General features: G+C 33.5%; 1 protein-coding gene across 2 annotated transcripts in view; it reads left to right on the top strand.

Moving 5' to 3' along the window:
• Positions 1-27261, top strand: part of USP25 (ubiquitin specific peptidase 25) — a 138968-nt gene that overhangs the window by 21072 nt on the left and 90635 nt on the right. For both annotated transcript variants that reach the window (XM_067739229.1, XM_067739230.1), the window contains exons 3-5: positions 1997-2141; positions 13324-13447; positions 23207-23369. In XM_067739229.1, the coding sequence (XP_067595330.1) occupies positions 1997-2141; positions 13324-13447; positions 23207-23369 (432 nt within the window). The remainder of the gene's footprint in view (positions 1-1996; positions 2142-13323; positions 13448-23206; positions 23370-27261) is intronic.

Consider the following 27261-nt stretch of genomic DNA (forward strand, 5'->3'; position numbering starts at 1 on the left):
GAAGCAAAAGTGTTGTGCCTCAATTTTTATGATTATGACATTTAGATGATTGCCAGTCCTTTCTTTATTCTGCTAAATATGATTAAATCATTCCATGTCTTTTTTCAGAAATTGCCTTTCCCGTTCTGTTATCACTGAGTGTGGGGCTACACCCATTACTTTGTCAGGGCAAATTTGGGGAATTCACTTATTTATTTATTTATTTTAACTTGGGAAACACGTAGTATATGCTAAATTAAGTAAATGTAAAGAATTAAATTATTGTCCACATTTCCTTTGAGGTAGGTTGTGTGACCATGGTTTTTGTTTTTTTTTTTTAAACTTTTGTTTCAGTTATCAGTATCTGGGGAGGAAAACAGTGTACTTAAACCTTAATTGTTGCTCAATATAAATTTGTAAGATGTTTAATAATGAGTTGACTCTCTCAGCAATATACTGACAAGGAGTCTACTTTTGGGAGCCACAATGTCATTTATCGATTTTAGCACTTTTACTGTTTTTTATTTTGAGAATTTATTTACCTCCAAAGTGAGTGTAGATCCCTGCTGCATTCAGTTTATTATTATTGTATGAGAGAGTATATAGAAAGCCCTTAGCACATTTCTTGGCACATAGTCAGTGTTCAATAAATGTTAGCCATTGTTATTACAGTTATTTTACGACTAGTTTACTTATCTAACTATAGACTATGCTAAACCCATATTTTGTATGATTCATTTAAGTATCTTATAATGGTTGTGACAGATAACTAAGTTTAAAACAGTGGTGCTTTTCAGACTGCACTCCTAATTTTTTCTCTCCTCAAAGGCTGCTAGAATTGGAGTTAGGATGGGTTGGAGACTTCATTCTTCCAGTTGCTCAGGCCTCAAATCTTGGAATCATCCTGTTCTTTCTCCTTTTATCCTTCCCCACATTTAATATGATAGCAAATAATGTTGGACTCTCTGCTTGTACCCATTCTCTCCTATAGTCTATTCCCAGCATACAGCCAGAGTAATCCTTTTAAATTGTAAGTCATACCATGTCATTTCTGTCCAAAACCCTCCACTGGCTTCCTATTATGCTTCGTGTGTATGCTAAACTTCTAAAGCCCTACGTAGTATTATGGGTTATGGCCTTCTGTTACAAAGATAACTTCATTACTAATATCTGGATTTCATAATGTGGTTTCACTTAGCTGTCATAGAGCTAGTGTTATATTTATCATTAACTGTGGAGAGCATATAGAGATAAGTGGGCAAGTCTCTTCTCATTTTGCTATTTCAAAAATTTTTAGTTTTTTAGCATCTGTTTTCTTCTAAATTAACTTTAGAATAATTTTGTCCAGGTATTCTTTTTTTTTTTTTAACATCTTTATTGGAGTATAATTGCTTTACAATGATGTGTTAGTTTCTGCTTTATAACAAAGTGTCCAGGTATACTTTTGATGAGAACTACATACAATTTATATATTTAATTTGGGTAGGATTTTCATCTTGATAGTATTGAGTATTTCTAGGAGTTCTGTGTGTCTCTCTATCAAGCTTCAGACCATTTTGCTGTTTTCTTCTTATGAGTCTTTGATATTTGCTTGTTAGTTTGCCTCTAGGTAGGCATTCAGCATACATACTAAAGGGAATATCTTTTATTGTCCTTGTTTGCTGAAGTACTATTTTAAATATTTATTTTTCACCCTTTTGTGTGGTCAGTTCCAGAAAACATTTTTTAGTTTGTTCATTTGTTTAGGAGTGTAAGTTATGATTGGATAATTAGTTATAGAATTAATTTTTACATTACATTAGTAGTTTTAATTAATAGAAAAAGGAATTACTATTTATATAGTCTACTTTGTTTACAGTGAATTTATACTGTAAAATTAAGAATCACATAGAATAATTTTAAATCTGAAAATGATTTTTACTATTAGTATTAGTTGTTATGGAGAAGATTACATAATCATATGAGAATGTATAGAGTTATTCCAAAATATTTGATGTTCCGTTCTTGATATTTGAAGGATAGTAACGGAAACTTGGAACTAGCAGTGGCTTTCCTTACTGCGAAGAATGCCAAGACCCCTCAGCAGGAGGAGACAACTTACTACCAAACAGCACTACCTGGCAATGATAGATACATCAGTGTGGGAAGCCAAGCAGATACGAGTAAGTATACTTCTTTCTTAATATTTTAATTAGAATGTAATGAAAAATTTTTCTTGGAGCTGTGTTTTGTTTAAACAGAGGTGAAGAACAAAAAAGGAACAACTTCAGCTTTGATTCTTTTTGGTGTAGTGGAAAGGCTCATATGTTTTTTTTAGCTGCTATCTTTGTTTTCAGTTTAGGAGTAAAAGATTATATTTAAGTTGTATATCCTTTTATAAAACATTTCATATTGTATTCATTGTTTTGAAATATGGAACATCTAAAGGTCTTACTCATTAAAGAAACAAAAGTTTCTGGAATTTTAAATGGGGCACAGTCATTTGTTTTATTGATGTTAAGTGTTGGTAGAGATCTTAGTATTATTTTTGAAGATAAAGTATTGTTTCTAATTACTGATAGATTTACTGTTTAACAGAATTTTCCTTCCCTTAACTCCAACCTCTCTCCAGAATAAAGATCTTGGAAAAAGGCTTACTACAACATAACAAAATAAATAAATACACATATACACATACATACATATGGAAAATTTTACACGGGACTCTAATTTTTCTTTATAATGTGAATAATTTATGCTTATATAGTTGAGTTTTGAAAAATATGTTCATTTATCTCTATCTCATTATGTAATAACTGCATTATATAAAATGTAGGTATTTCTGTGCATTCTGGATTTGAGAAGTTTGATTACTAACTTGTACTTAAAGAGAATTTTTGATTTTGTTTTATAGACTTTCTCAAAGTTAGGAAACAACCAGGAAGATCCCATTCACATAGATGTTTATAGCTATTGATTGACATTAAATGCTGTTTAATGTTCATTGATAAAATATTTTAATTTCAAAATTTCAAGGTAATCTTAGTGTTTTTGCTCCAAAAATGGTCTTATGTCAGCCAAAGCTAGGATACTCCTATCTCACACATGTAATAAGTGATGGGAGAAGTTTTATGTATGTAAGACAGACTCAGTTGCTGTGTCCAAGTTCAAGACAAAGTGTGGTTTGGCCCCTATCTACATCTCTACCTTCATTTTCTACTGTTTTCCTCCTCTCACTTTACACTGTGATAATGCAGAATAGATTGGAAGTTCTCATTCACCCAGTGCTATTTAATTTCTTCTGTCTTTACACTTGTTGTTCCTTCTGTCTGGAATCTCCTCCAGCCTTTATCCCTAGCCTAATTTCTTCTGATGTTATAAGACTTAGCTTAAGAGCTGCTGGCTCCAGAATGTTTCCTCTAGCCCCTAGAGTGAACCAAGGGCTTTTCTGACACCCAGAGCATACTTCTGTCTTAACGAGTACTGTGCTATTTTGAAATTATTTGCTGTGCCTTTCTTGCTTACCAAACTAAACTAAACTTAAAAGAGACCATTGGTAGTCCCACCATTATAATAGGATGTTATTGTTTCTCAAAAAGTGTTTGTTGAGTTGTTTTTGATAATATGTGTAAAAAAGCTGTTTTGAAACCAATGAAAGTTCTCTTGAACAGGGTTGAGAAGCTTGTTATAAGAAGTTGGAAAAAAGAGAAGTGGTATAAATAGAGGAGGAATTAGTATGTGAGAATAACATATCTTTCAAGGTTCTGAGACTTGGGAGGAAAATGAAATTAGGTAGAAAAGGAAAAAAAGAAAGATTTTGATTGAAGACAGCTGGTTAAAATGAAGGAGACAAAACTGAGTAAACATGGTTCAGCGTTCTAGTTGAAAGGATGGAAAGATTTTAGAATGATAGCTGTGAACTCAATATAGATGGTAGACTTTGAGACGTGGGACAGCATATATAGATATGCAGGGGAGAATTAGGATTATAAGACTGTCATTAAAGATGATGTGTGAAAATTAGAAAATACTGTTTAAGTCACATGTTAACACCTGTTCAAGACTTTGACAAGGAACAGTGAAAATGTTATGGACAAAAAGAGAGATTTGAATAGGTGCTCTTAGGGAGGAAGCAGCCTGATTTCAGAAAGCATGTGTCCCATTTGTTGATAATTGAAAAAAATTTTTTGTGTGTATGTGTGTAGCTCTCGGAAAATATGCACTAAGTACTTTCATATTCCGCTTGAAAGAAATGGTAGAGAGATGGAGTTTCTGGTTTCATCTTACTGATTATCTTATTGAGCAAATTGCTCGTTGTTGTGGTTTCTTTATTGATAAAATGAGCTGTCCTTCTAACCAGGATGCTAATTCATATTTAATAATTGAATAATTTGGATAGTGCGTTCATAAAGTTGGTTTGAGATTATTGAGAAAAAAACTTGTAGAAATATAGTGGGGTGATTGTATTATAATAGTATTAGCATTAAACAGAAAAATATAGCTGATGAGGTGACAATAGTTATTTTCTATTTAACAGATTTGTACCATCTTTCATAAAGTTCTAAGAAGTACAGCTGCCTTTAGGAGATAGTCTTTGTTCAGCATTTAAATTTAGTAGTGTCATAATAATACTACAAGTGTTATGACACTTGTATAATACCAAGTGTTACAAGGTTTAAAACTGAGAAAGTAAGTAGATGTCATGCATTCAGCAGATTCTTTAAATTACTATGCTGTAATTGCTGAGTAGAAATGAAATCTCTGTGTATTTTTAATTCTTGGATGGGGTGGTAAAACGTGGGAAGGATAGGAAATAATTATAAATGAATATATATATTCAAACGCAGGCCTCTTGGGGAAAACTCTGTAAGTGCTGAAGGAGTGTGGAGTATTAGAGTGATCAGAGTGTGAGGAAGTTTTCAAGGGATTGTTCTAGATATAAAAACCCTTTTTGAGCATTTTCTCAATTTTATGTGAAATGCATTGTTACTTGAAAGTTGACCATAGTCGAACTTAATTCTTGCAAATATGGTAAGGGTTTTTATTTTTTCAATTTCTTCTTTTTTTTTTTTTAAGTATAAAGTCTGTTACAACCAGGCTAAAGCATAAACAAAGCTTTGCTAACTTTAAGTGTGTCATCTGTTGGTTGTAGTGCTGACAAAACATCTATATTTTGAGATAAAAGTCTCTAATGCTAAATATATAATGGTTCTTTATTGTTATAAGCTAGAATATAGCTTATAACTGAAGGTCTCTTTTAGAATATCTAAAAATACATGTTTTTTTGATGACTAGAAAAATTTAGCTTTCAAACTAATATCCCATAGAAGCTACTTTTGGGGTTGCTGGGAAATTTTCATATACCCAAGTATATCAGAAGAGAAAGCAAATTATGTCACTTGATTAGGAGAACACATATTTGTGAACTTTAATATTGAAGGGGTAATTACATTTTCAATTGTTGGCCTTCTCAGTGTATTTTTACCTTTCATTTTTGAGAGAAAAAGGAAACATTTCAAGGAAAGCTTGTACTCTGCATAGTAAGGAATTAAGAAGTATTGCTTTGGTAACATTCGATACTGTAATATAACACTCTGTTGAGTTCTGGGAAAAGACCCAAACCATTTTGTAGTACTGTTAGCAAAAATTTGAGGCACCTTTTTAAATTACTTACATCTCCTGTCTAGATTGGATATTGTGAATTGTCAAATGAGTGCCTCCTACCTCTCGCTTAAATGAGAAATAAAATTACTGTGTTAGGAGTTTTGAAGTTAAAAATGCAAAGGGAACTAGGAAACAATGCAAGATATAGAGATATCATAGGTGTATTTAATAATCAGAGAAGAGATTGTGTGAAGTCTTTGTGTCATGGCAAACTCTGTCATAGACATGACCATATAAGGCTTTTGCCCAATTTGAAATCAAATAGTAATATTCTTTCTTTCATGATCATTAAATTCTTTTTAACTTTTTTAAAATGGGAAAAAAATGGTATATACCCGCCAGAACGAGATGTGCTACAATTGAGCAATCAAAGTATGGATCAAAAGATAAGAGGGATTTGGGTAGGTAATTTTAACACAGAAAATAATGCCGCATATTGGCTTAAGTTTTAGAGAAACTAGTATAACACATTGGAGTGAGTGTTAAGTGGTAGACTCTTCACAAATTTAGAATCACTGTATTTTTTTTAAGACACACTGTATTTTTTTTTTTTTTATCCTCCAAAAGAACTTGAATTATTTGGTAAGGATTGCATAGAAAGTGAGAAAAATGTTGAAGTTCTGTCCTAGAACTCTAATCTTGGTTATATTGCTTGGCTAGCCTAAAAGTGATTTAAAGCACAAATGATAAATAGATCCCAGTCTAGTGCTCTCACCCCTGCTGAGGGCAAATCACTTATGTTAAGCAGTTTAGGATTTTATTCATTGAATACTGATATTTTTCCCATTCACCAAATTTGTTAAACAAGCATCTGCAGATAGAAAAAAAAAATTAGTGAAATGGAAGTTAAATCTCTTTCTGTAGAGATTTCTAATGCATAAAACTATTCTGATGATTCACCAAAAGTCAATGTTAAGCTTAAAAATGAGATGCTACAATGGTATGAAAATTACTTGTAACTGATTGGATGCAATTAGACTTACATTCTATATTAGACATACACTGTAGAGTTACTTGTATAACTTTATGAATTTTCTTTAACTTTAGGACAGAATGATAGCCATGGGCCTTTGCACTTTTTGTTGACTAATATAGAATGTTAACTTTTAATTTTTTCCAAGTTGGAAAACACAGTAAAACAGATGACAAAAATCAAGAATGGCTCCTTTATTATTACTTTCCTTACTTAGTAATGCTGCCATTATAAATTTAGCAGCTATTATTAAAAACAGAGCAAGACCATTTAGAGCTGAGCTGTTCAATACAGTTGCCAGTAGTTACATGTGGAGACTTAACTTTAAACACAAAATTAAGTAATACTGAAACTCAGTTTTTTCCATTGCCATAGATACATTTAAAATGGTCAATAGTAGTCACATGTGACTAGTGGCTACCTTATTGGACAGTACGGATAATAGTACATTTCCATCATCACAAGAAGTTCTATTGGACGTCACTGTTTTGGAGAATGTGAGTTTAGCAATGAGAGGATTGGAAAAGTAGGAACATCTTAAGAGAACTGAGTGACGGCAGGGGAGAATGGGAGAGTGGGATGAGCAACAAAATTTACATTGCTTTTGTCTTCTTGATTTTAAATATTCTTTTAACATGATACTTTATTATGCTACTTGTCCTTTTACTAGAAAAAATTTTGGATAAGGTATATATTCTCAAGTATTCTAACTAGTGCCACTGTGGAGATGACTCATTAATTTTTATTTCTATTCCATAGTCTAGATATTAACCTTTATTTGCTTAACAAATATTTATTGATTGCCTAATATGTGTCAGGCTTTTAGGCCCTTAAAAAATCAAAAAGTGTCTCCGTTTACATAGGGGGAAGACAGACAGTAAACAATAAATAAATATTGTCAGATAATAATAAGTTAATGAAGAACAATAGAGCAGGGTAGAGGGACAGAGGCCGGCAGGGATGAGGTTGTAGTTCAGACATGGGGTATGCTATTTTAGATGGAAGGTTGGTTGGGAAATGTCTCATTTATACAGAGACCTGAGGAAGTGAAGGGGTGAACCTCAAGGATGTCTTACGGAGGTGTGTCCCAGGCTGGGGTCTTGAGGTAGGAGTATGTTTTTGGCTCAGGAGGTGAATGGTGAGGACAACAACCGTGGTTGAAGCAGAGTGAGAGTGAGAATGGTATTTTTCTCATTTCCAGTCGGCTGACCATCGCTTTCTTCATATTTGCTTTTTTCTCTTAAGGGTATCCCTGTCCTTTTGGTGGGCCAGAAGATTTTTTCTGCTCTGGTACCTACTCTTATTACAACTCTTCTCAAACTCTTGTTCAGCACTTTTAACTCCTCAAACTCCCAAAACAGTTATTTCTACTCATATCACTCCCCTGCCTAGAAATCTTTGCTGGTGGTAAATATAAGCTTGGCTTATTAAAAATAAAAAAGTGTTTCCCCTAGGTTTAGCCTTATGTAGGTAAGGAAAATAATGAAAGAACTATTTTTTTCTAAAATAAAAATCTTTGCATATATTCAATTGATTATGGGCTAAATTGGCTCTTGTGAACTAACTTGGAAGCCTCATGTCATTTTATATACCATTTTCATGAGAAAAAATGAGTGATAAACAATTCATACATTTGAAGTCTAATTTATTGTTAAGTTGATGACTTTCTGTTTTGGAGTTAGCAGAGAAATGTTTGGTAGTTGGTGTGTAAGTTTTTGGAGAGTGGAAGATTTATTGGGGTGGATGTTATGTTTTGGTATATATATTTCTGACTTTACAGGAAAAAATGTTTTATTTTGGTCAATCTTGAAATGTTGTAGATTACTGTTCATAGGCTTTTGTAACGTGATTTTCTACAGTGTTATTCAGCTGACACTAACACACTTGTGCCCTTGAATTCTGTTCACACTAATGCTAATACTAATACTGGAGGGAGGATTGGTTCAAACAAAGTTTGGTGTTTTACCAAGGTCCTCCCTTGGCATTGACAGAAAAATATTCATAGTACTTTGGTATTTGGATGGAATTTTTACAAAGGCTAAGTTTTTATAGTTGACTTTTGCCAATTAGAAATTGTTTACTGCTAAGCTTATTCTCTGTTCCTTTTTGAATAAACACATAAGAAAATCATAGAGGGCTATTTTTCATTGTGAAATTGATAGTTTATTACATATTTTACAGAAATCATTCTAGTAAACTCCAGAAAAATAAATTTAGGATTAACCATTCTATTAAAGTTTTATTTTCTTAATATCTGTTCTTAAAATCGTATGTATTTGGTATGTGAGTAGATTATAGTAATTCAAGATTTCTGTATTGTTCTAAAATGACCTACAGAAAGAAGCTTTATGAGGTAATGGGAACATCATGGAGAAAATTATTGTAATTATAGTGAAACTACAAATAATAAATAAACCTTCTCCATCACTTAAAGGAACAAGTCCCAGCTTTTCAGTTAAGAACTGATAGTCTGTGGTCAGCTAACCTTTCTAGCACTAAAGACTATAATTGCTTGTTTCTTCCTCTGCTCATACTTATAATACTTCTGACACCAGATATGTGAGTTTTTTTCCCCCTCACGCGACCAATTCTCCAACACCAGCTGGGTGTTCTACAATTCTGATACCCTCTACCTGGAGTTAGCATCAGACCCCACAGGCTAAATGCTCAGTCCCATAAGATTGCCCCTACCTTAGACACCAGTCACAAGTAGTGGGGCCCCAGGTTACCCACATTCTGTCTGACTTGGCTACAACAAATTGGGGTTCTCAAGACCCCCTCAAGTTTGATCATTTGCTATAATGGCTCATAACTCAGGGAAACACTTACTTTTACTGGTTTATTATATAATAAAGGCTATGATAAAGTATGTACAGCCAGATGGAGAGGTATATAGAACAAGGTCTGGAAGGGTCCCAAGCCAGGAGTTTCTGTTATGTGGAGTTGGGGTGCACCACCCTCCTAACATGTGGATATGTTCACCAACCTGGAAGCTCCCCAAACCTTGTATTTTAGGGATTTTTATGGAGGTTTCATCAGGTAGGCCTGATCGATTATTAACTTAACCTCCAGTCCTTATGTCTCCCTGGAGGATGGGAGGTAGGGCTCAAAGTTCCAAGCTTCTCATCATGGCTTAGTCTTTCTGATGACCAGTGGCCCATCCTGAAGCTATTTAGGAACCCCCCAGAGTCAGCTCCTTAGAGCAAAATATGTTCCTGTCAAGCTAGGAAATGCCAAGTGATATAGGAACTTTATGTCAGGAACTGTGTCAGAGACCAAATATTAGAACAAAAGGTTCTCCTAGTGTCTTATCTTGCTCTTTGAATGAATTGTTTATCCATGCATGATTTAATAACACAGCGCATTGGTAATTTGGAAAAGGTTTCCTTCCAAATGTTGGAAGAAAGTCTACATTATAAAACAAATAGAAATTGTTAATATCACTCGATTTCACCAGAAAAGCCTTTTAAGTATTGGGAAGATGTCAAGCTCATAGTGGTAGAAACAAGTTTTCTGAAGTTTCCGTTTTTGCTTGAAAATTCCATGGTAATCATTGGCAACAAATACTCTTCATTTGTTCTTCAAGTGACAGGCTCACTTTATTTTTCAGAAAATGTCTGCCAAATACTGATGTCTGAATAATCATAGTTTGTAGTTTGTCAGTTGTTCTTTCAAGTAAAAATAGTGCTCCATGAAAAAAAAATCAGTTCAGCTTGCAACTCAAGCAGTGTTCTAGTGTTTTTCTTTACCAACGGCATACTTTGGATATACAGCAGAAGTACTATGCATACTTTCTGTTTTGTCACATAGAATTAAAAGAACATGTAAAACAATGTTTGAGATTTAATAAAATTAGTTTCCTCATTTTATCAAGAATTTAAGAGACTGGCTTTTTTTATTTTGAATAATGGGTGTGCATAGTTGTAATATAATTAACTTGATGCTACTGCCTTGATTTGTGCTAAGATGCTGTGGTTTTATGCATTGTTGTTTTGCATAATCACTGCAAATGTGACCCCAGTAGGAAAGGCAAATAACATCTTATTATTATTATGAGAGTATTTTTTATTTAAGGAACGCCTTCCTTCATAGGGTCATTGGGGATCCCAAGGATCCATGGATTACACTTGGATACTGCTAGTGTAGAGGAAAGACCATTGGACTTAATCATTTGAAGACTTAAAGTTGAAGCCTGTGTACCATTCTTTATTCTTATACTATTAGACTTCATTTCTTGCAACTTCATTATCTCATTTATGAAATAGGGTTAAAAGCATCTTGCCTAGTTTTTTGCTTTTGTGTTGCTTGAGTTACGATTGCTAAATTATGAAAAGTTCTAAGTATAACTTGTTGCCATTTCTAGGTGAGTTCTGCTCTAGCCAGTTTGGTTTACTTGTCAGTCATGAAACAGTAAACACTCTAGATAGTTCCAAAGAAGAAATTTAATACAGGGAACTAGGTTCTTAAAAAAATCAGTGGAAGCAATGGAGGAAGGATCTCTAGCTCAGCTTTCTGAAATGACTCCTGGATTCTTGCAGGACTGGCCAGCCAGGGAAGCCATTCCGTCTGCCACAGTCAGGAAGATAGTGAATCAGGAGACTGCCTTTGGGACTACAGGGTTCAAGAGCGTACATAGCTCTATAGCTGCTGCCCAGGGAACAAGCAGGCAGGATTAGGTAACTGCCACTGAGCTGTGCCTGGGCATTGGAGTGCAGAGTCTGGTTACCACTTCTACTCTATCTCTTGACATACCTGAAGCTGTAAATTGGATACTGGATTGCTACTGTGGAACAGCCCACATTTCTTCAGTCATGCTGGAGAAAAACAGCCAAAAGCAGCAGGATAGTGGCTTCCCCCCTCAAGTCTGCCTTCCAAATCTTATGCTGATGCATCCGATTGGTGGAACCTAAATTTTATCCAGAACCATAACTGCAGGTGAATCAGGAAAATAAGCTTGTTTGTTTTAATCTTTTCAGCTTCTGTAGTTGTAGAAGGCACACAAGGAGGATGAGAGATTGGAATCTGAGGGCTAATTGATCGTGTCCCCAAAACCTGTTTTTCTGCTTCTTTGTGATTTTCAGGTTATTTTCTTTACTTCCATTATTCTCTCTTTACTCACCCAAGTTCTAGTCATTATTTAATGATCATGATAGTTCTCATTTTTATGAGGCCACTTCATGCCTCTCCAGTCCTAGCTTCTTTATCAATATTTCAGCTGGACTGAATGACTACACCCGGTGATATCCATCTACAGCTGTGGTTTGGTGGACTCGGAATTTGTAAACCAGAATTAGGAAACCTTTGGCCTGCTGACGTACGTATGCATGCTCCATCATTTCACTTGCTCTATAACTCTGTTCCACATTTTACTTGACTGAGTTTTTTGGACCTTACTTACTACATTTTTGTGAGGTTTTGTTATACTCTCTAAGAACATTAAAAAAATCTTCCGTGGCCAACTGTTATTTTTAATATTCTCATAAGCTGCTGTTTGGAGAAAAAAGTGTATATAACAATAGAAGTAGACTTTTGAAACTATCAATATACTTTATTTTTTATTAAGTGCAAAATATTTTTTTTCTAGTAGTTATATATAACCCTGTAGCCAGATGGTAAAATGAAGACACTTTATCTCCCATCCCCAACCCTTTTGTTTGTTTCTCTCTTATTCTAAGATTACAAAGAAAAAAATTAATTTTAACATGTCTCGAATACAAATAAACAAAGTGATTATAAAACTTGTCCAGGATACCAACCAGCATAATCCCAACTATGCAAAGATAAGGTAGTAACAGCTATACTTCTTTCTCTTTCTCATCCCATTATTTTGTAATATCCTACTTAGTAACATGTTATGATCTATCATTGTTTAAATGATAATAGGAGTATAATTGACATCTTTTGAGGTAAGGAAATAAATCGATGTATATTGGGAAATTGGATTAAAAATCAGTTTTTTTGAATGTGGTAATAGTTGTAGACTTTATTCTTTGGAAGAAGAACACTTACAGCATCTAGACTACTTTATTTTATTCTAACAAAAGAAAACCTGTCATTTACTTGCATATTTTTCTTTTTTGTGAAATGAAAACCTTTTTTTAATTAAAAGGAATGCATAGAACATTAAATAGAAAGTGAAAGATCCTTATACTTCCTTCTCCCCATAACCCTCCTCATTGAAATTAACCACTGTTAACAGCTTCATACATTCATCCAGACTTTAAAAGTGTATATAAACATAGATATGTATGGTCAATTAGTTTCTGAAACATAGTTTTTGAGAGCTCATTTAATTATTATACTTTAATAAATGTCTAGGTAGTATAGCCGACTGGAATGTGTGTGTATTTGGGTTGACTTCAGAAAGCATAAATATAAATGTTTAATTATGTTGGCTTCAGTTTTTGTTGTTAAAGAACCTGTTTTTAGCAGTCTTTCTGCTTATTAGCTTTTAATCAGAGACTTCATAGTAAATATTGAGATTCCTCTGTAATGAAAAATATTTATACTCTTAATTGCTTTAGGTATATTTTATAGAGAAGAACATTCAATTTCAAAGTATAACCAATTTAAAAAGTTTGCATTCTCTTCAGAGAGGCTCTTATACAGAATTAAGTTGGTGCTGTCTTTGATTGGAAAGGGTATATTGGGTATAAAATCTCCATTATAAGAATTACCTTTCATTTTGTTTGACTTTTAATTTTGAGAAAGATAGTTTTGCTTTTCAGATGTGATTGATCTCACTGGAGATGATAAAGATGATCTTCAGAGAGCAATTGCCTTGAGTTTGGCGGAATCAAACAGGGCATTCAGGGAGACTGGAATAACTGATGAGGAGCAAGCCATTAGCAGGTAAAAATATAATTTGTATAAAGTAGATATAAATACTATTTATAATAGAAATAATAATTGACTTTAATTTGAAGAGGCACAAAGATATACTTTGCAATTCTAAATAAACTATTAATAAACTTAGTATTGTTTTTATATTTTATGTAACTCAGATTTTCTTATTCTAGATTCAACTGCATTTGAAACTTAGATTGTTTTTAGGATTTTGGAGCGGCATTGTGGGGCATTAAATTTAGGTATATATTTTAATATTTCTTTGATTTTTTTCTTTCTTCCCCTAATTCCTTTTGGATACATTGTCCAATTCAATTTATAGTCATTTATGGCCAGGGTCAACAAACTTTTTTCTGTAACGTGCCAGTGGTAAATATTTTAGGCTTTGTCAGCCATCTGGTTTCTGTTGCAGTTGCTCAACTCAAGTGTTGTAGTGTAAAAGCAGCCATCGATAATGCATAATTTAATGAGGGTGGCTGTGTTCCAGTAAATCTCGATTTACAAAAACAGAGGGCCAGCTGGATTTGGCCCATGGGCCATACTTTGCCAACTTCTGATCTATAATATGATAGTATATTTATAGGTTTTTTGTTTTTTTTTTAAGAAATAAGCAAGATTCCAAGATGTGTGATGGAATGCATCTTTTTTTTTTTTTTTTTGCGGTACGCGGGCCTCTCACTGTTGTGGCCTCTCCCGTTGCGGAGCACAGGCTCCGGACGCGCAGGCTCAGCGGCCATGGCTCACGGGCCCAGCCGCTCCGCGGCATGTGGGATCTTCGCAGACCGGGGCACGAATCTGCGTCCCCTGCATTGGCAGGTGGACTCTCAACCACTGCGCCACCAGGGAAGCCCTGGAATGCATCTTTTGATTTAATTACCAAAACTTTTTAGTTTGAAAAAATTTGATCCACCAAAGGATTAAATAAGTTTGATTTAAAAAATAAAACTTTAAATTATAACTAAACATAATCTTCTAAACAACTCTTTGGAGCCAATGGTAAGTTTATCTTACTGAAGAAGAAATTTGTCTTTTAAGAGGTTAAATGATTTTCCAAAGATACACAGCTAAGATGGGTCTTATGACTCCAATGTTCTTTTCCCCTGTTAACAGAGTTGTTTGGTAGCAGAATGTACCAGCTTTCTTAGATAATTTCCCTTGGCACAATATTAATAGTACATTTCTTTCTGAGTAATCTGAGATTACCGTAGGAGATGCCTCAAAATGCTATGTTTAGCAAAGGCACATAATTTTTTGTAGTAATACTTTTTAATGTCTTTGTTACTTTGGAAACTGCTTTGTATAATAAGATATCAAGATGGCAAGCCTTAATTAAAATTCATTATCCTCTTTAGTTGTGGCTAATATCATTTAATACCAGTAATTTTAAATGAAAACCAAAAGTACATGTGCTATTTTTAGACATTTTATTTAGGCTTATTTTTTGAAGGATTTGGAGAAATTATAAAGTTAGATTTTGTCTTATAAAAATGAATTGGAATGAAATATTTGTCTTGAATAATTATAAAATTTGAAAATACTTAAGCTTTATGAGAAATATTTTAAACATGAAATACATCAGTTGGAATTCATATTTAAGGGGAATGATAATCTAGTATGTGAAAAAGAGATTATAAAATAGAATATATACTATGATACAAATATTTTTAAATGTATATATATTGTTATATATATTAATTTATATTAGTACATAAATAGAAAAAAGTCTGGAGGGTTATATACCAAGTAGTGTCAGTAGTTTTGTATCCTGTGTTTTCTAATTAAAATAACATAATTTAGATAATCAGTATAAATAAATAAATAAATAAAAGTTAAGAAATTTAGATTATTCCTAATCTCTATTACGTACAATATATGTTATATATTCTTTAAGATACTGATTTTTGTCCAAATGGAAAAAAAAAACTCTTTAAGTTAATGCACTTTTTTTTCCCTTGATCTTTTAATTTTAGTATACTCTTAAAATAGTAAATACTTTGCAAGTATTTTTATTGTAGATAGCATTGCAGAGAATTGCTATAGTGTAGTATAACAAAATTTTATGTAAAATTATACTCAGAAGTAAAAAAAAATAATTTACTGTTGCAAAATGTAATTTTTTCCCTGATATGCATAGATTTTATAATATATAGTTAACAAAAAAGTTAACTGCAACATTCAGTAAATAAGCACATTTATAAATCATATTGTATTAGAAATAAGGGAATATGAGAATTCTAGTTAAGCATTTGACAAATATAACATTGCAGTGAGTTTTATTAAGGCTTAGACTCTAAATTCAAAAGGGAAAATGGTGAATTTTTTAAGGAAAACATTTATATATTATGCTTAAAAGTAAATTTATTTGTTCATTACCTAGTAAGTTCAGATGACAAAATCTTGCCAAGTAAAATCCTAGAATCATTTGACTATGGTTATATTTCAGTATACATACTTTAATATGAATTCACACATTTGGAATACTGCGCTATTGTGTACACCTAGATGAGATAAAACCTTTTTACATCTTACAATCTTGTGTTCAGGCACCCATAAATTTCATGGTAAAATTTCTTAAGTTGAACATTTTACAAGTGTACTTCTTAATATAATTACTTCTTAATGTCAGGATTGGATGCATTTATTATAATTATCTTAGTTATCACTGCACAGACAGGGAACAAGTAGAGTATGGATAGTAGAAATTTGTTAATAAACTGCATTGTGGCTAGTTTGTGTCTAGCATATTTGTTGTGAAAATGGCTTGCCTCATGAGATGACTTTGAATAAGTTGGGTAGAAGGTAGGAATAGGTTCTAGTTAAAATTGTTACAAAGACCACACCTTCAACAGTTTCAGGAAACATGGTAGACTAAAACAGATATTCTAGTGGAAACAACCAGAATGTGTTGTTTCTGTTGGATGTAAAATATTTTAAGATCTCTTGAAAGTATTATAGAATTGTTAAGATAGTAAGGGCTATAATCAGACTAAATCAAAGTGAAAGGTGGAACCCAAAGAAGTAAGTTCGGAATGCTGAAAGTCACTTTTTGACATGATGACATTTGCTTGTGTGTATAAATTTGAATTTCAGTTTTGATATCCTTGTTGAATGTGGGAAAAAGAAGTTAAAGGCCATTGTCTATATTAGGTGGGAAGTTTTAATAAGAAATCATTCCCCTTGTAAAGTTATGTCAATGGATGACATATTCACAAATAAGGGTAAATCAGAACTATCCCCCCCTCTGAAACCCCTATAACACTACAAAGACAGTTGCCTTAGCTATGAGGAGTGTTGTTGGAGGGGATGAGATTTGCTCCTGAGAAGTTATACCATGGTTGTACAGCTGAAATTTGTGTCACTTTAATGATTCAATAAATCTCTACTTGAAAAAGTACTGTGAAAATATCTTCTAGAAATGAAAATAAGAATTACTAAATTAAAAAAAAGGAAAAGAAAAAACAGAACACAGGTTTAATAGCAGATTAGAAATAGCTGAAGAATGTATTAGTAGACTGTAAGCTATATGAGAAGAAATTATCCAGTGTGTAACAGATAGCTAAAAAGTTAAATAATATGAAGAAAGGTTGAATGACACGGAGAATAAAATGAGTAGGTCTAACATACATTAATTGGTGTTACTGAAGAAGAGGAGGGAGGGAGTCAGAGGCAAAATTTAAAGTGATAATCACAGAATTTTTTAGAAGCGAAGAGGTAACTTGTAATTTCATGAGCCAACAAATCCCAATCAGAAAAATGAAAAGAAACCCACACATAAATTCATTATAGTGACACTCCAGAATACATAAGACTGGGAAAATCTTAAAATTACTCAGAGGAAAAAGGTAGAATTATCCTAAAAATAGTACCAGTGAAAGTGACAAATGACACAAATTTACATAGCAGTTAGACACATGAAAATAATAAGTTCGACCAGTTAAAAGTGGACAAGTTGCCATGTTGGGTATGATGATAGATTATAGCAGTGGTGGTAATCTTTGTGGTACAAGTTTGTTGAGTCACCTCATTGGAGAACAGCCACCACTATATATCCAACACAATGGCTAAAATGAAAAAGACTGACAATATCAAATGTTGGCAAGCATGTAGAGCAATTGGAAGTGTCATATATTGTTCGTAAGAATGTATAATGGTACAGCCACTTGGGAAAACTGGGAGTTTCTAGTGTATTTCAACATATATTATGCTAGGACTTAGCATAGTCCATGTTTCCACTTCTAGGTATAGACCCTTGAGAAAGAAGCACATAGTGCCTTTATTGATAATAACTAAAAACTGTAAACAACCAAATATCTGTAAGAGCAGAATAGTTCACAGTGGTTGTATATTCACACAGTGGAATACTAAGCAATGTAATGGAAAACATTTTCCTGGTAATTTAAAAAATGTGGAGGAATCCACAAAGTAACATGTTGAGTGAAAGAAACTTGACACAAAAGAGTAACTGCTGTGTGATTCCATTTATGTGATGTTTAAGGACAAGCAGAACTAGTTTATTGTGGTAGAAGTCAGATTGGTGATTATCTGAGAATTAGAGAGACACTATTGATTGGGAAAGGGCATGACAGAATTTTGGGGAATAACAGAAATTTTCTATATCTTTGTCTGGGTGGTGGTTACATGCAGGGTGGTATTCATTGGTAAAAATTTCACTGAACTATACATTTAAGGTTTGTGTTTCTTATTATATGTAAATCACCTCAATAAAATACTCTTACCAAGAAAAGATGTATTTAGCCCTGTTGGTTGATAATCAATATAAAAAAGGTTATGTTTTTATGTATAAGAAAGAATGATAAGGAGAAAATTTTAAAAGCTACCATTTATAACACATAAAACTATTAAAGACCAGGAATAAATCTAATAAGTGTGCAAGAACTTCTAAGAAGAAAATTATTAAATAACACTGAGACATATTAATAAATATGGAAATAATTGGAAATGTATTCTGTTTCACAAATTGGAAGACTGAATATTGTAAAACTGGTTAGTTCTCCTTAAATTAACTTACGGGTTTAGTGTGATCACAATCAAAATACCAATAGATTTTTTTTAAAGGAACTGTAGAAGATGAATACTCCTTTCGTCCCTCCCTTCGTCCCTCCCTCCCTTCCTCGCTCCCTCCCTTCCTCCCTCCCTCCCTCCCTTCCTTCCTCTTCTTCCTTCCTTCCTTCCACCTTCTTTTTTCTTTTCTTTTTGGTTGATCTGTATAGCTTAAATGATATGCATGTTTTCCAGTGAGTATGTTGCTTGCTTGGAATAGACTTAGATGATCCAAAGTGGAATATTTTCTATAATGCAGTTTAAATAACAATACAAAAGAAAACAAGCAAAAAAAAAAGCCCTCAAAATCAGTACGATAAAATTCTACTAGGAACATGAACACTTACTCTAAGTAAGTGCTTTGAAGATTCATTCAATATAGTGTGTAGAAGGAAAAGAGACAGCAAAACATTTTGTCATCTTTTTATATTGTTGAATGCCATGGTCATGACTAGTGTTGAGAAGATAAGGTGATTGTAGTTGGGGTTGGTATTTGTGGCTTTTGGGCTTGCCTTTTTCAGTATGCTACATTTTGTTCTAAGCTATTTCTGAGCTCTGAGATTTGCAGTGTTATTTTTTTATTCTCTCTCTCTACTTGCAGCCTTAATATCTGAAATGTAGCTATTGGCATACTTTACACTTTAAAGCCTGGGTAGAGTCATTGGCTTTACTTTGTTTTGTGAGGCCAGGGAAGGAACCCTTATGAGGACTTGCCTTTATATGACGCTTATATTAATATGCCAGGACTGGACTATAGCAAAGGACAAGGGCTTGGGAATGGAGGGCTCATATTTGGGCTAGAGGTTGGGCTTTTTGTTTTTTTTTGTGGTATGCGGGCCTCTCACTGTTGTGGCCTCTCCCATTGCGGAGCACAGGCTCCGGACGCGCAGGCTCAGCGGCCATGGCTCATGGGCCCAGCCGCTCTGTGGCATGTGGAATCTTCCCGGACCGGGGCACGAACCCGTGTCCCCTGCATCAGCAGGCGGACTCTCAACCACTGCGCCACCAGGGAAGCCCTAGCCCCTGTTTTTTGTTTTTGTTTTTTTAAAATCATGTACGCTCTAGGGATGAAACAAATCCATGTTTCTATCCTCTGGTTGCTGGTGGGAGAGACTGGTTGATTAATAATTTTGTGCAGTGTAATAAATGTATTTATAAAGTCTTTTAGGATCCAGGAGGAAGTGGTAGGAGGAAACCTAACTGGAGCATGTTGTAAGTCCTTGGTGATTAAAAAACTAAATGTGTTATAAGCTCTAAGTGAAGATCACAAAGTCATGGCATTCTTTAATCTACTATTTTTAGTACCATAATTCTACCATATTACCATATGTTTAAGGAATATTATAATAAATCTACTTCTTTAAAACTCATGCTTTTATTATAATGAATGATGATCTCTACCATATGACTGAATTGAGTTATATGAATATTTAATTATATACATTTAAGTATGTATACCCACCCACCAAAAATAAATGTGGTTTAGAAATGGATACTTCAAAAATTTTTATATCTTTAGGTCACTTTGAGAAACAGTGAACATGTATGTCTTAAGCTCTACTCAGTTATTACAGTTTGTATGTAATTTTACCTCTGTAAAAAGTTTTATGGGAATGCTGGAGAGATGGTATCTTCAGTTTATATCCTTGACTTTCTTTCCCTCCTCTTGTAACAAAAAGTGCAGGTAAGCTGCTTGGTCCTAGAAACTACATTTGAGGCCATACATTCTCCCAAAAGTAGGCAAGGGAACTAAAAAGCTTATATTATCTTATCACATTAATGTTTTCATACAACGTGAAAATCAGATGTATTTTCTTGGTGGGAGGGGGCTGAAGAGGAGGGTGCCTGAACTGACTGTATCGAACCATTAAAAAAATACTTTCTGGTTTTTAGTTTTTAATAATCTTAACTAGATCTGGAATTAGAAGAATGTCATTATCTCAGGGGAGTCTAGATTGTAGATTTGGGATGGGTTGTTGACACTTGTGGGGAACAGGAGACCTAGTTTTACTCAATATGGTCTTGAGGCTGAGTTTCATTTTGTTATTAACTTCATGTGACTTATTTTTTCAATTTTTAATATTTATTTTTTTAACCTCTTTATTGGTGTACATGTGACTTATTTTTAGACTTTAATTTTTGTAGACAGTACATTTTATAGAAATCAGGTCTTCTCAAGTTTTCCATGACTGTTGTCTGTGTGACCCGTTTCCTGGTCATTATGATACAAATGATCTGGTGTGTTGGCATTGAAAAGGGTTATTTCTAATTAGTATTTTATTATAATTAGAAGTTTAAAAATATGTAATGGTAGAGGGTCATCCACCTAGAAGATTTAGGAATGAGTGTAGTTCTCCTTGTTCTCCTTCACTTTTGATCAGTTTATGCTTTTGGAATATACTGTAGAATCCTCTTTTTTAATGGTTATTGTACATGCCCACTGTTGCTAATCAACTGCTTTATGCCTCTTCTGTCCCTTATATATGACCGCTGGTGCTAATTCTTCTTTCCTGTTTGTGTTATTGTTGCTACTTCACCCAGAACCCATTGCTTGTTTTTTAGTTCATTCATTTCTAATTACCAATGAGGAATAAGGTTCCTTTATTTATACTTCTGGATATACACATGTTACAAAAGGAGCAAACTTTTCAAATGAAAACATTCCCATTTATAAAAGTCAATAAATAATTAAATATACCTTGTTATATAAAATAGACTTTGGTGTTGTATTTACCTTTTGTATACCATGTGTTAACTTTTCTCTTTTGAAGTAGTCGCCTTGTACAAATTTAATTTTTCCAGTTGATTATTCTGATTCTTGTATTACATTATGTTGAATTGTACAACTTGAACAGTAGGAATTCTCTCAGGTTGGCTCTTTGACTTACCTCCCCCTTATGTTCTTTAAAACTTATTTCTGATAAGAGTGGGATGTTCTAGATAAATGCTGACTTTCTTATGCCCCAATTCATCTAATAAATACCTTCCAAGGAGTTCTACTATTTTTTAGTGGTCAATAGTTTAAGAGAAAAAGCTTGTATGGGCTGAGGTTGCATGGAGAGTTGATTAGCAGAGTACTGCTGCTAATGTTGGACCACTCTTAAAAGTGTATACTGTTTATTTTAAATATGTGAGTTTACTTTGATCTTTGATCTTTACATTGTAATGTATCATGTTGTTTTATTTTTTAATTAATTAATTAATTTATGGCTGCGTCGGGTGTTTGTTGCTACACACAGGCTTTCTCTAGTTGTGGCGAGCAGGGACCTTCGTTGCGGTGTGCGGGCTTCTCGTTGTGGTTGGTTTCTCTTGTTGTGGAGCACGGGCTCTAGGCGTGTGGGCTTCAGTAGTTGTGGCACACGGGCTCAGTAGTTGTGGCTCGCGGGCTTAGTTGCTCCGTGGCATGTGGGATCCTCCCAGACCAGGGCTTGAACCCGTGTCCCCTGCATTGGCAGGCGGATTCTTAACACTGTGCCACCAGGGAAGTCCCTATCATGTTGTTTTCTGCTTTCTTTTTTTCAGTATGTGGTTTTACTGATTCCCAAAGAAGACTCTATCCTACATTCATATAAGTTATTTTAAGTAATACTAGTTTGGAATCTAATACATTGTATCTAAGGTCATGTTGTAAGGTTAGAGACAAAAGAATAATTTACTTTTTCTGCATAATTAAGGAAGATAGCTATATTATTTTGACATTAATCTGATAGAGCAAAATCTTTAGGAGAAAAATAGTGTAGCATGAATGAGATCTTCTCAAGAAGCCAAAAACGTTGAAAAACTTATTCTTGCTGAGGTTTTGTAATGAATACAGAATGCGTTAAGATATTTAGCTATTATTTATGCTTATTTAGAATAGTAAGTAACACATGTCTTGAGCAGGCAAAAATGCATGGTTAGTTTATATGTGAGGATTAGGGTTTTCCAGCATGTTGTTACATGTTTAAGAGCAAGAAGAACACCATTAAGCAAAGTAGCATTACTCTTAGCCATGTTTAGATATTTTAGATATATTTTTAGATATTGTGTAAGTGCATTTATTTTGAAGAGTTTAATCTTTTATTATTCTGATATGTAGATATTTATTTCAGTAGATTTCTCCCTAGGCAAACTTTTGGGTAAAGAAGTGAACACATAAATATTCTCTCCCTTTATTTAGCTCTTGTAGAATCATGGATCTCTAGAACTGAAAGGAACCCTAGAATTTACTTTACCCTTTTTATAATAGAAAAGGAAATTAATGGTCAGAGGAATAAAAGTACAGTTTTTTTCAATTTTTAGTTTTCTTGATTCAAAGTAATTCTTATAAAAATAGTCATTATGTTATATTGTAAATATGTATTTCAATACAGTGACTTTTCAGAAAACTTACCTAGGTACTGTATCCCTGGTACTAAGCCTCTAATTTGTTGAAATATAATTTAATATATTTCCTATTACATAATGCTGTCTTTTTGTGTTTGAAATTTCCTTTTTCTGAGAAAAATAGGCTGCATGCCTCTTGATGTGTTGGCATTGCCACGGCTATGTTCTTAAAACTAGCCTCCACTTGAGTAAATTTAATTTTAAATATTACTTCCCCAGATGGATTGTCTAGAGCTTAATCTATTAAAATCCTTAGTTTATAGTATGCTATTTTCTAGGGTACAGCACTAAATTAATACTGTACTTTTTTCCCCCATCATCTTCTTCCCATTGTTTTAGAGTTCTTGAAGCCAGCATAGCAGAAAATAAAGCATGTTTGAAGAGGACACCTACTGAAGTTTGGAGAGATTCTCGAAACCCTTATGATAGAAAAAGGCAGGACAAAGCTCCTGTTGGACTAAAGAATGTTGGCAATACTTGTTGGTTTAGTGCTGTTATTCAGGTAAGAGTCTTTATGCAGATCTTATTTGGTGGGCCTGACAGCAATGGAAAGTGGGTTGGGGTTGTGTTTCTTTTAAGCTGTATACTTTATATATAACTGCAGATCAGGTTTTAGTATGCCTTTCTGTCTACTAACCTAGTTTGGGGATTGCAGTATTCCGCACCCCACTTTGTTCCTCACTCCCAGTATGGAGTTTTAATGATAGAACACTACCTAATGCCTTATTCAGAATTAATTTTTCCTCCTTCCCATTTGTTGGGAATTGTCAGAGTGGAAAGAAAATATTTTTGTATATAAATCCCTGAAAATTTAGGGAAGGATGTAATCAAGGTATGAAACCAAAACTGTTTTTTTTTTGTGAGTCAAATCAGAATTATTTATATATAATGGAAAATATCATTCAAGAATTATAGTCATTTAAATACTATTTTTTATGTAAGAGAGCATTTTATTTGAGGAGGGAACAGATTGACAAATAATTCTCAATACATATGTGAGAATGACGTAAAGAATAAATGTTGATAAATAAAGAATAACATATTTTCTTTCTAACTTGGAAAGGCCTTAATGAAATGTTTCTTGAGCTCCTTATTCTAAAATGAAAAATGTTTGTATGCATAGATATCCATCATCTTCTCAGTTTGGACTAATTTTCTTTTTTTTTTTTAAACTTTTATGTGATATGACTTTTGACATAAATCTTTACCATTCTCAGACATTGATAATGTTATCTGTCAAATTGTAAAACGTTAAATTAAAGTCTCCTTAAATAAAACAATCTATGAATAACATGCTCTTAATTTTAATTGCCATTTAGGAAAATTAATATTTGTGCTTATTTTCCTAATACAGCTGAATTGTAGCTTATTTATTATTTCTGATGAGTACTTTTTAAATCATTAGATGTATTCTAATTTACATTCTTTTACATTCAAAATATCTCTTCATTTTGTACTTTTCCAAAACTGTATACTGTGTAAACTTTCATATGATATTAATGCAACTCACAGGTTATTAAGTTCATTTCTACAAGGTTGTTAATTGTGTTCTCGAGGCGATTAACTAGTAGTTTTAACTTTTTTTCTACTTCCGTGTTATAATTTCCAACTCTTTTCTGCCTTTCTGGCAAATAATATTATATAATGTGATTTCCTTTGGTTTTCTGGATTTATGCCTCACTTTTTAATAAACTGTGGTATACGCTAGTTAATAATATGGTACGTTATTTGTTTTCCAGCCTATTAAAATGTTAAGGAATACCTGGATTAGCATAAATTTGTGATGATACTTTTGTTCTTGGCCTTGAGTATGCATTAATTGTTCACTTACATGCCAACAATATCTCAAACTTTATTTGCTATCTTAATCTCTTAGATCTTCTTAATAGGCTATCTTGCTTTACTTGCACTGTTAGTAAGGGCTTTTTTGCATTTCATTGTTCAATCTAAATTTCATAATTTAGTCATCATTTTAAAATATGAAGCACAGTTTTAAGGCTCTGATCTGAGTGTTTATGAGTATGCTTTGCAGCCTGTATTTGGACAAGTAGATGCTACCTTTACACTATTACAGCCAGTAAATGAGGCTCATTGATTAGCTGTTTCTCTTAGAAAACTATAAGAAGTAAGAAAGTGCTTCTAAAGAATCAATAGTTTAGTTAGAATAAACACCTAGGAGAAGTAACCGCTAACCTTGAAAAATTTGGATTATAATAAAGTAATAAGATACTGACTTGGGGATGTGGAAAAACATTAAGCTTCAGAGTTCAGAAAATTGTGGGTGGGAAGAAAAATTTATCTGGAGATAACTTCATTTTGTTTTTGAATGTAATTTTAAAGTCTCTTAACCCATTTTAAGTACCTTTTACTTTTCATTTCTAGTAATTGAAATATTTTATTTTTTCATTTCTTGACATTTGCTTAATTTCACAGACATCTGAAATAAGTTTATCATCATAAATGGAACTTTTCACTTATGAAAGAAAATTTGGGTAGGAAATCTGTATTAGTGCTGGAAGTTTTTAAATTGTGTTTTCCAAAGCAAGGTGGAACTTGTTCAGGCTGTGACATAAATGTACTGTGAAGTTTCAATTACAAACTTTTCTCAGGGATGGAATTTATTATACTTAGTTGGCAAGACTAGTATGAAACAACAGGGAATTCTTCTCTTTGTAAGTATTTCTACCAATTATAGTAGTTTACTGGGATTATAAATCTCTAACTTCAGAGTAGGTAATGAGCATAGGCTACAGAAGGCACAGCTTTGTTATATTTGTTCCTTTAGGTACTGAGACCTAAGTATTTTGGAAGAAAAGGGGAACAGAATATCAGAAAGAGACTGTAAGCAAGGAGAAGGTTGTACAGAGAATGGCTTACATAATCTTTTGGATGCTAATAATATTAGCCTGACTGTCTTTAGATTGGGTATCAACCAGTTATCTAGTCAGGACTATTTTCATCCTGTTCAAAAGGAACTTTTATGTAGAAAGTACTAATTGGGGCTGCTTTTTCCACTAGGGTGTCAGTGAATTAGGCAGTTACTTATAGGAATATGTTCTCCTCTTTCTCTGGTTTGGGGTGTTAAGTTCAAGTAATCCATGGATTCTCACGATAAACCTTAGCACCATTCCCATTTGGATGCCTCTGAGATGCTCAGAAGTAAGGTGCTCATACTTCTCAGTTTGCCTGGTACAGTCCCAGTTTACTCACATTGTAGATCTATCAGCACCTATTAATTAGTCTTGAAGCCCTTTTTCATACTCAGAAGGGTTATGGGTTGGATGGTAAAGTATATGGTCACCTTATGCATAAATTATGAAACTCTAAGTTGACTAAAATACACGCATCCTGAGGGCAGAGAGCACATCATCTAGGTTACTGTTCTGTACCAGTGTATAGTAGAGTGTCTGACACGTTGGAGGAACCCTTTAAGTAATTACTGAGTTAGTAAATGAATGAACCGTAAAGGAGCATATATTACTTATGGTGGAATTGAAGACTTAAGATGCTTCTAGCACTCTAATGTATTAAAAGTATGGTATTGAAAAGGTGCTGCAAGTTTTCAAAACATTTCAGGATATCATTTAACGTGTTTTTCATAGCACTTGCTTTTGTCTCTAATTTTCATCAAAGAACATGAGTACATAGTTCAAAGAGAAAACCAAAAATCCCATAGCAATAAAAGCCTTGTGAAAAATAACAGCCCTCTGCTCCAAACCACCCTGCCTGAGAAGCATAGTCCTGCTTCTTAAAGGCATCTACAACCAATTCTGTTTCTCTAGCTATCTTTGTTTTTCTAAATGACATGCCTTTCTGCAGAGATAGATGAGGATTTAGCTCTTTTCATTTCACCTACCTAGAATTGCCTTTCCTTTCATCTCCCAACATAGTTATATCACCAGTTAAAAATAGTCAGTAGTCAGTGTTTACATTTTCTTTGACTTTGTAGACATTATAGTGGTTTACTAAGACTACCCCTCTGTAATTCTTTGTTTTCATGGAGTTGTCAGTTGCCACCTTTTCTTCTTTCTGTTTTCTGTATACTTATTTGTCCTTAAAAATTTCCAGCTGCTTCAACCTCTCTTTTGAGGTATTATCCATAGTGTGTTTCATATACTCAAACATCTCAAACATGTTAACTCTTTTCTTTTCTTTTTTTTTTTTTGGTGAGGGGAATCCTTTACAACATGAGATTTCTGTGCCTCAAATCCAGACTGGATCCTGATTTTTTTGTGGTTTAAGCATGGTTGCTAACTTTCCAAAAGCAGGTCTAGAGAAAGGGAATTGGGGAAGGGACAGTTGGGGGTCAATTGGCAGGCTTTTACTTAACCCTATTTGTAGCCCTGAATCTCATCCTACCCTGAAATACACCATGACTGATTTTTATGAACCTG

This window comes from Pseudorca crassidens, chromosome 5 (assembly GCF_039906515.1).
Source record: "Pseudorca crassidens isolate mPseCra1 chromosome 5, mPseCra1.hap1, whole genome shotgun sequence".
In the NCBI taxonomy this organism is placed as follows: Eukaryota; Metazoa; Chordata; class Mammalia; order Artiodactyla; family Delphinidae; genus Pseudorca; species Pseudorca crassidens.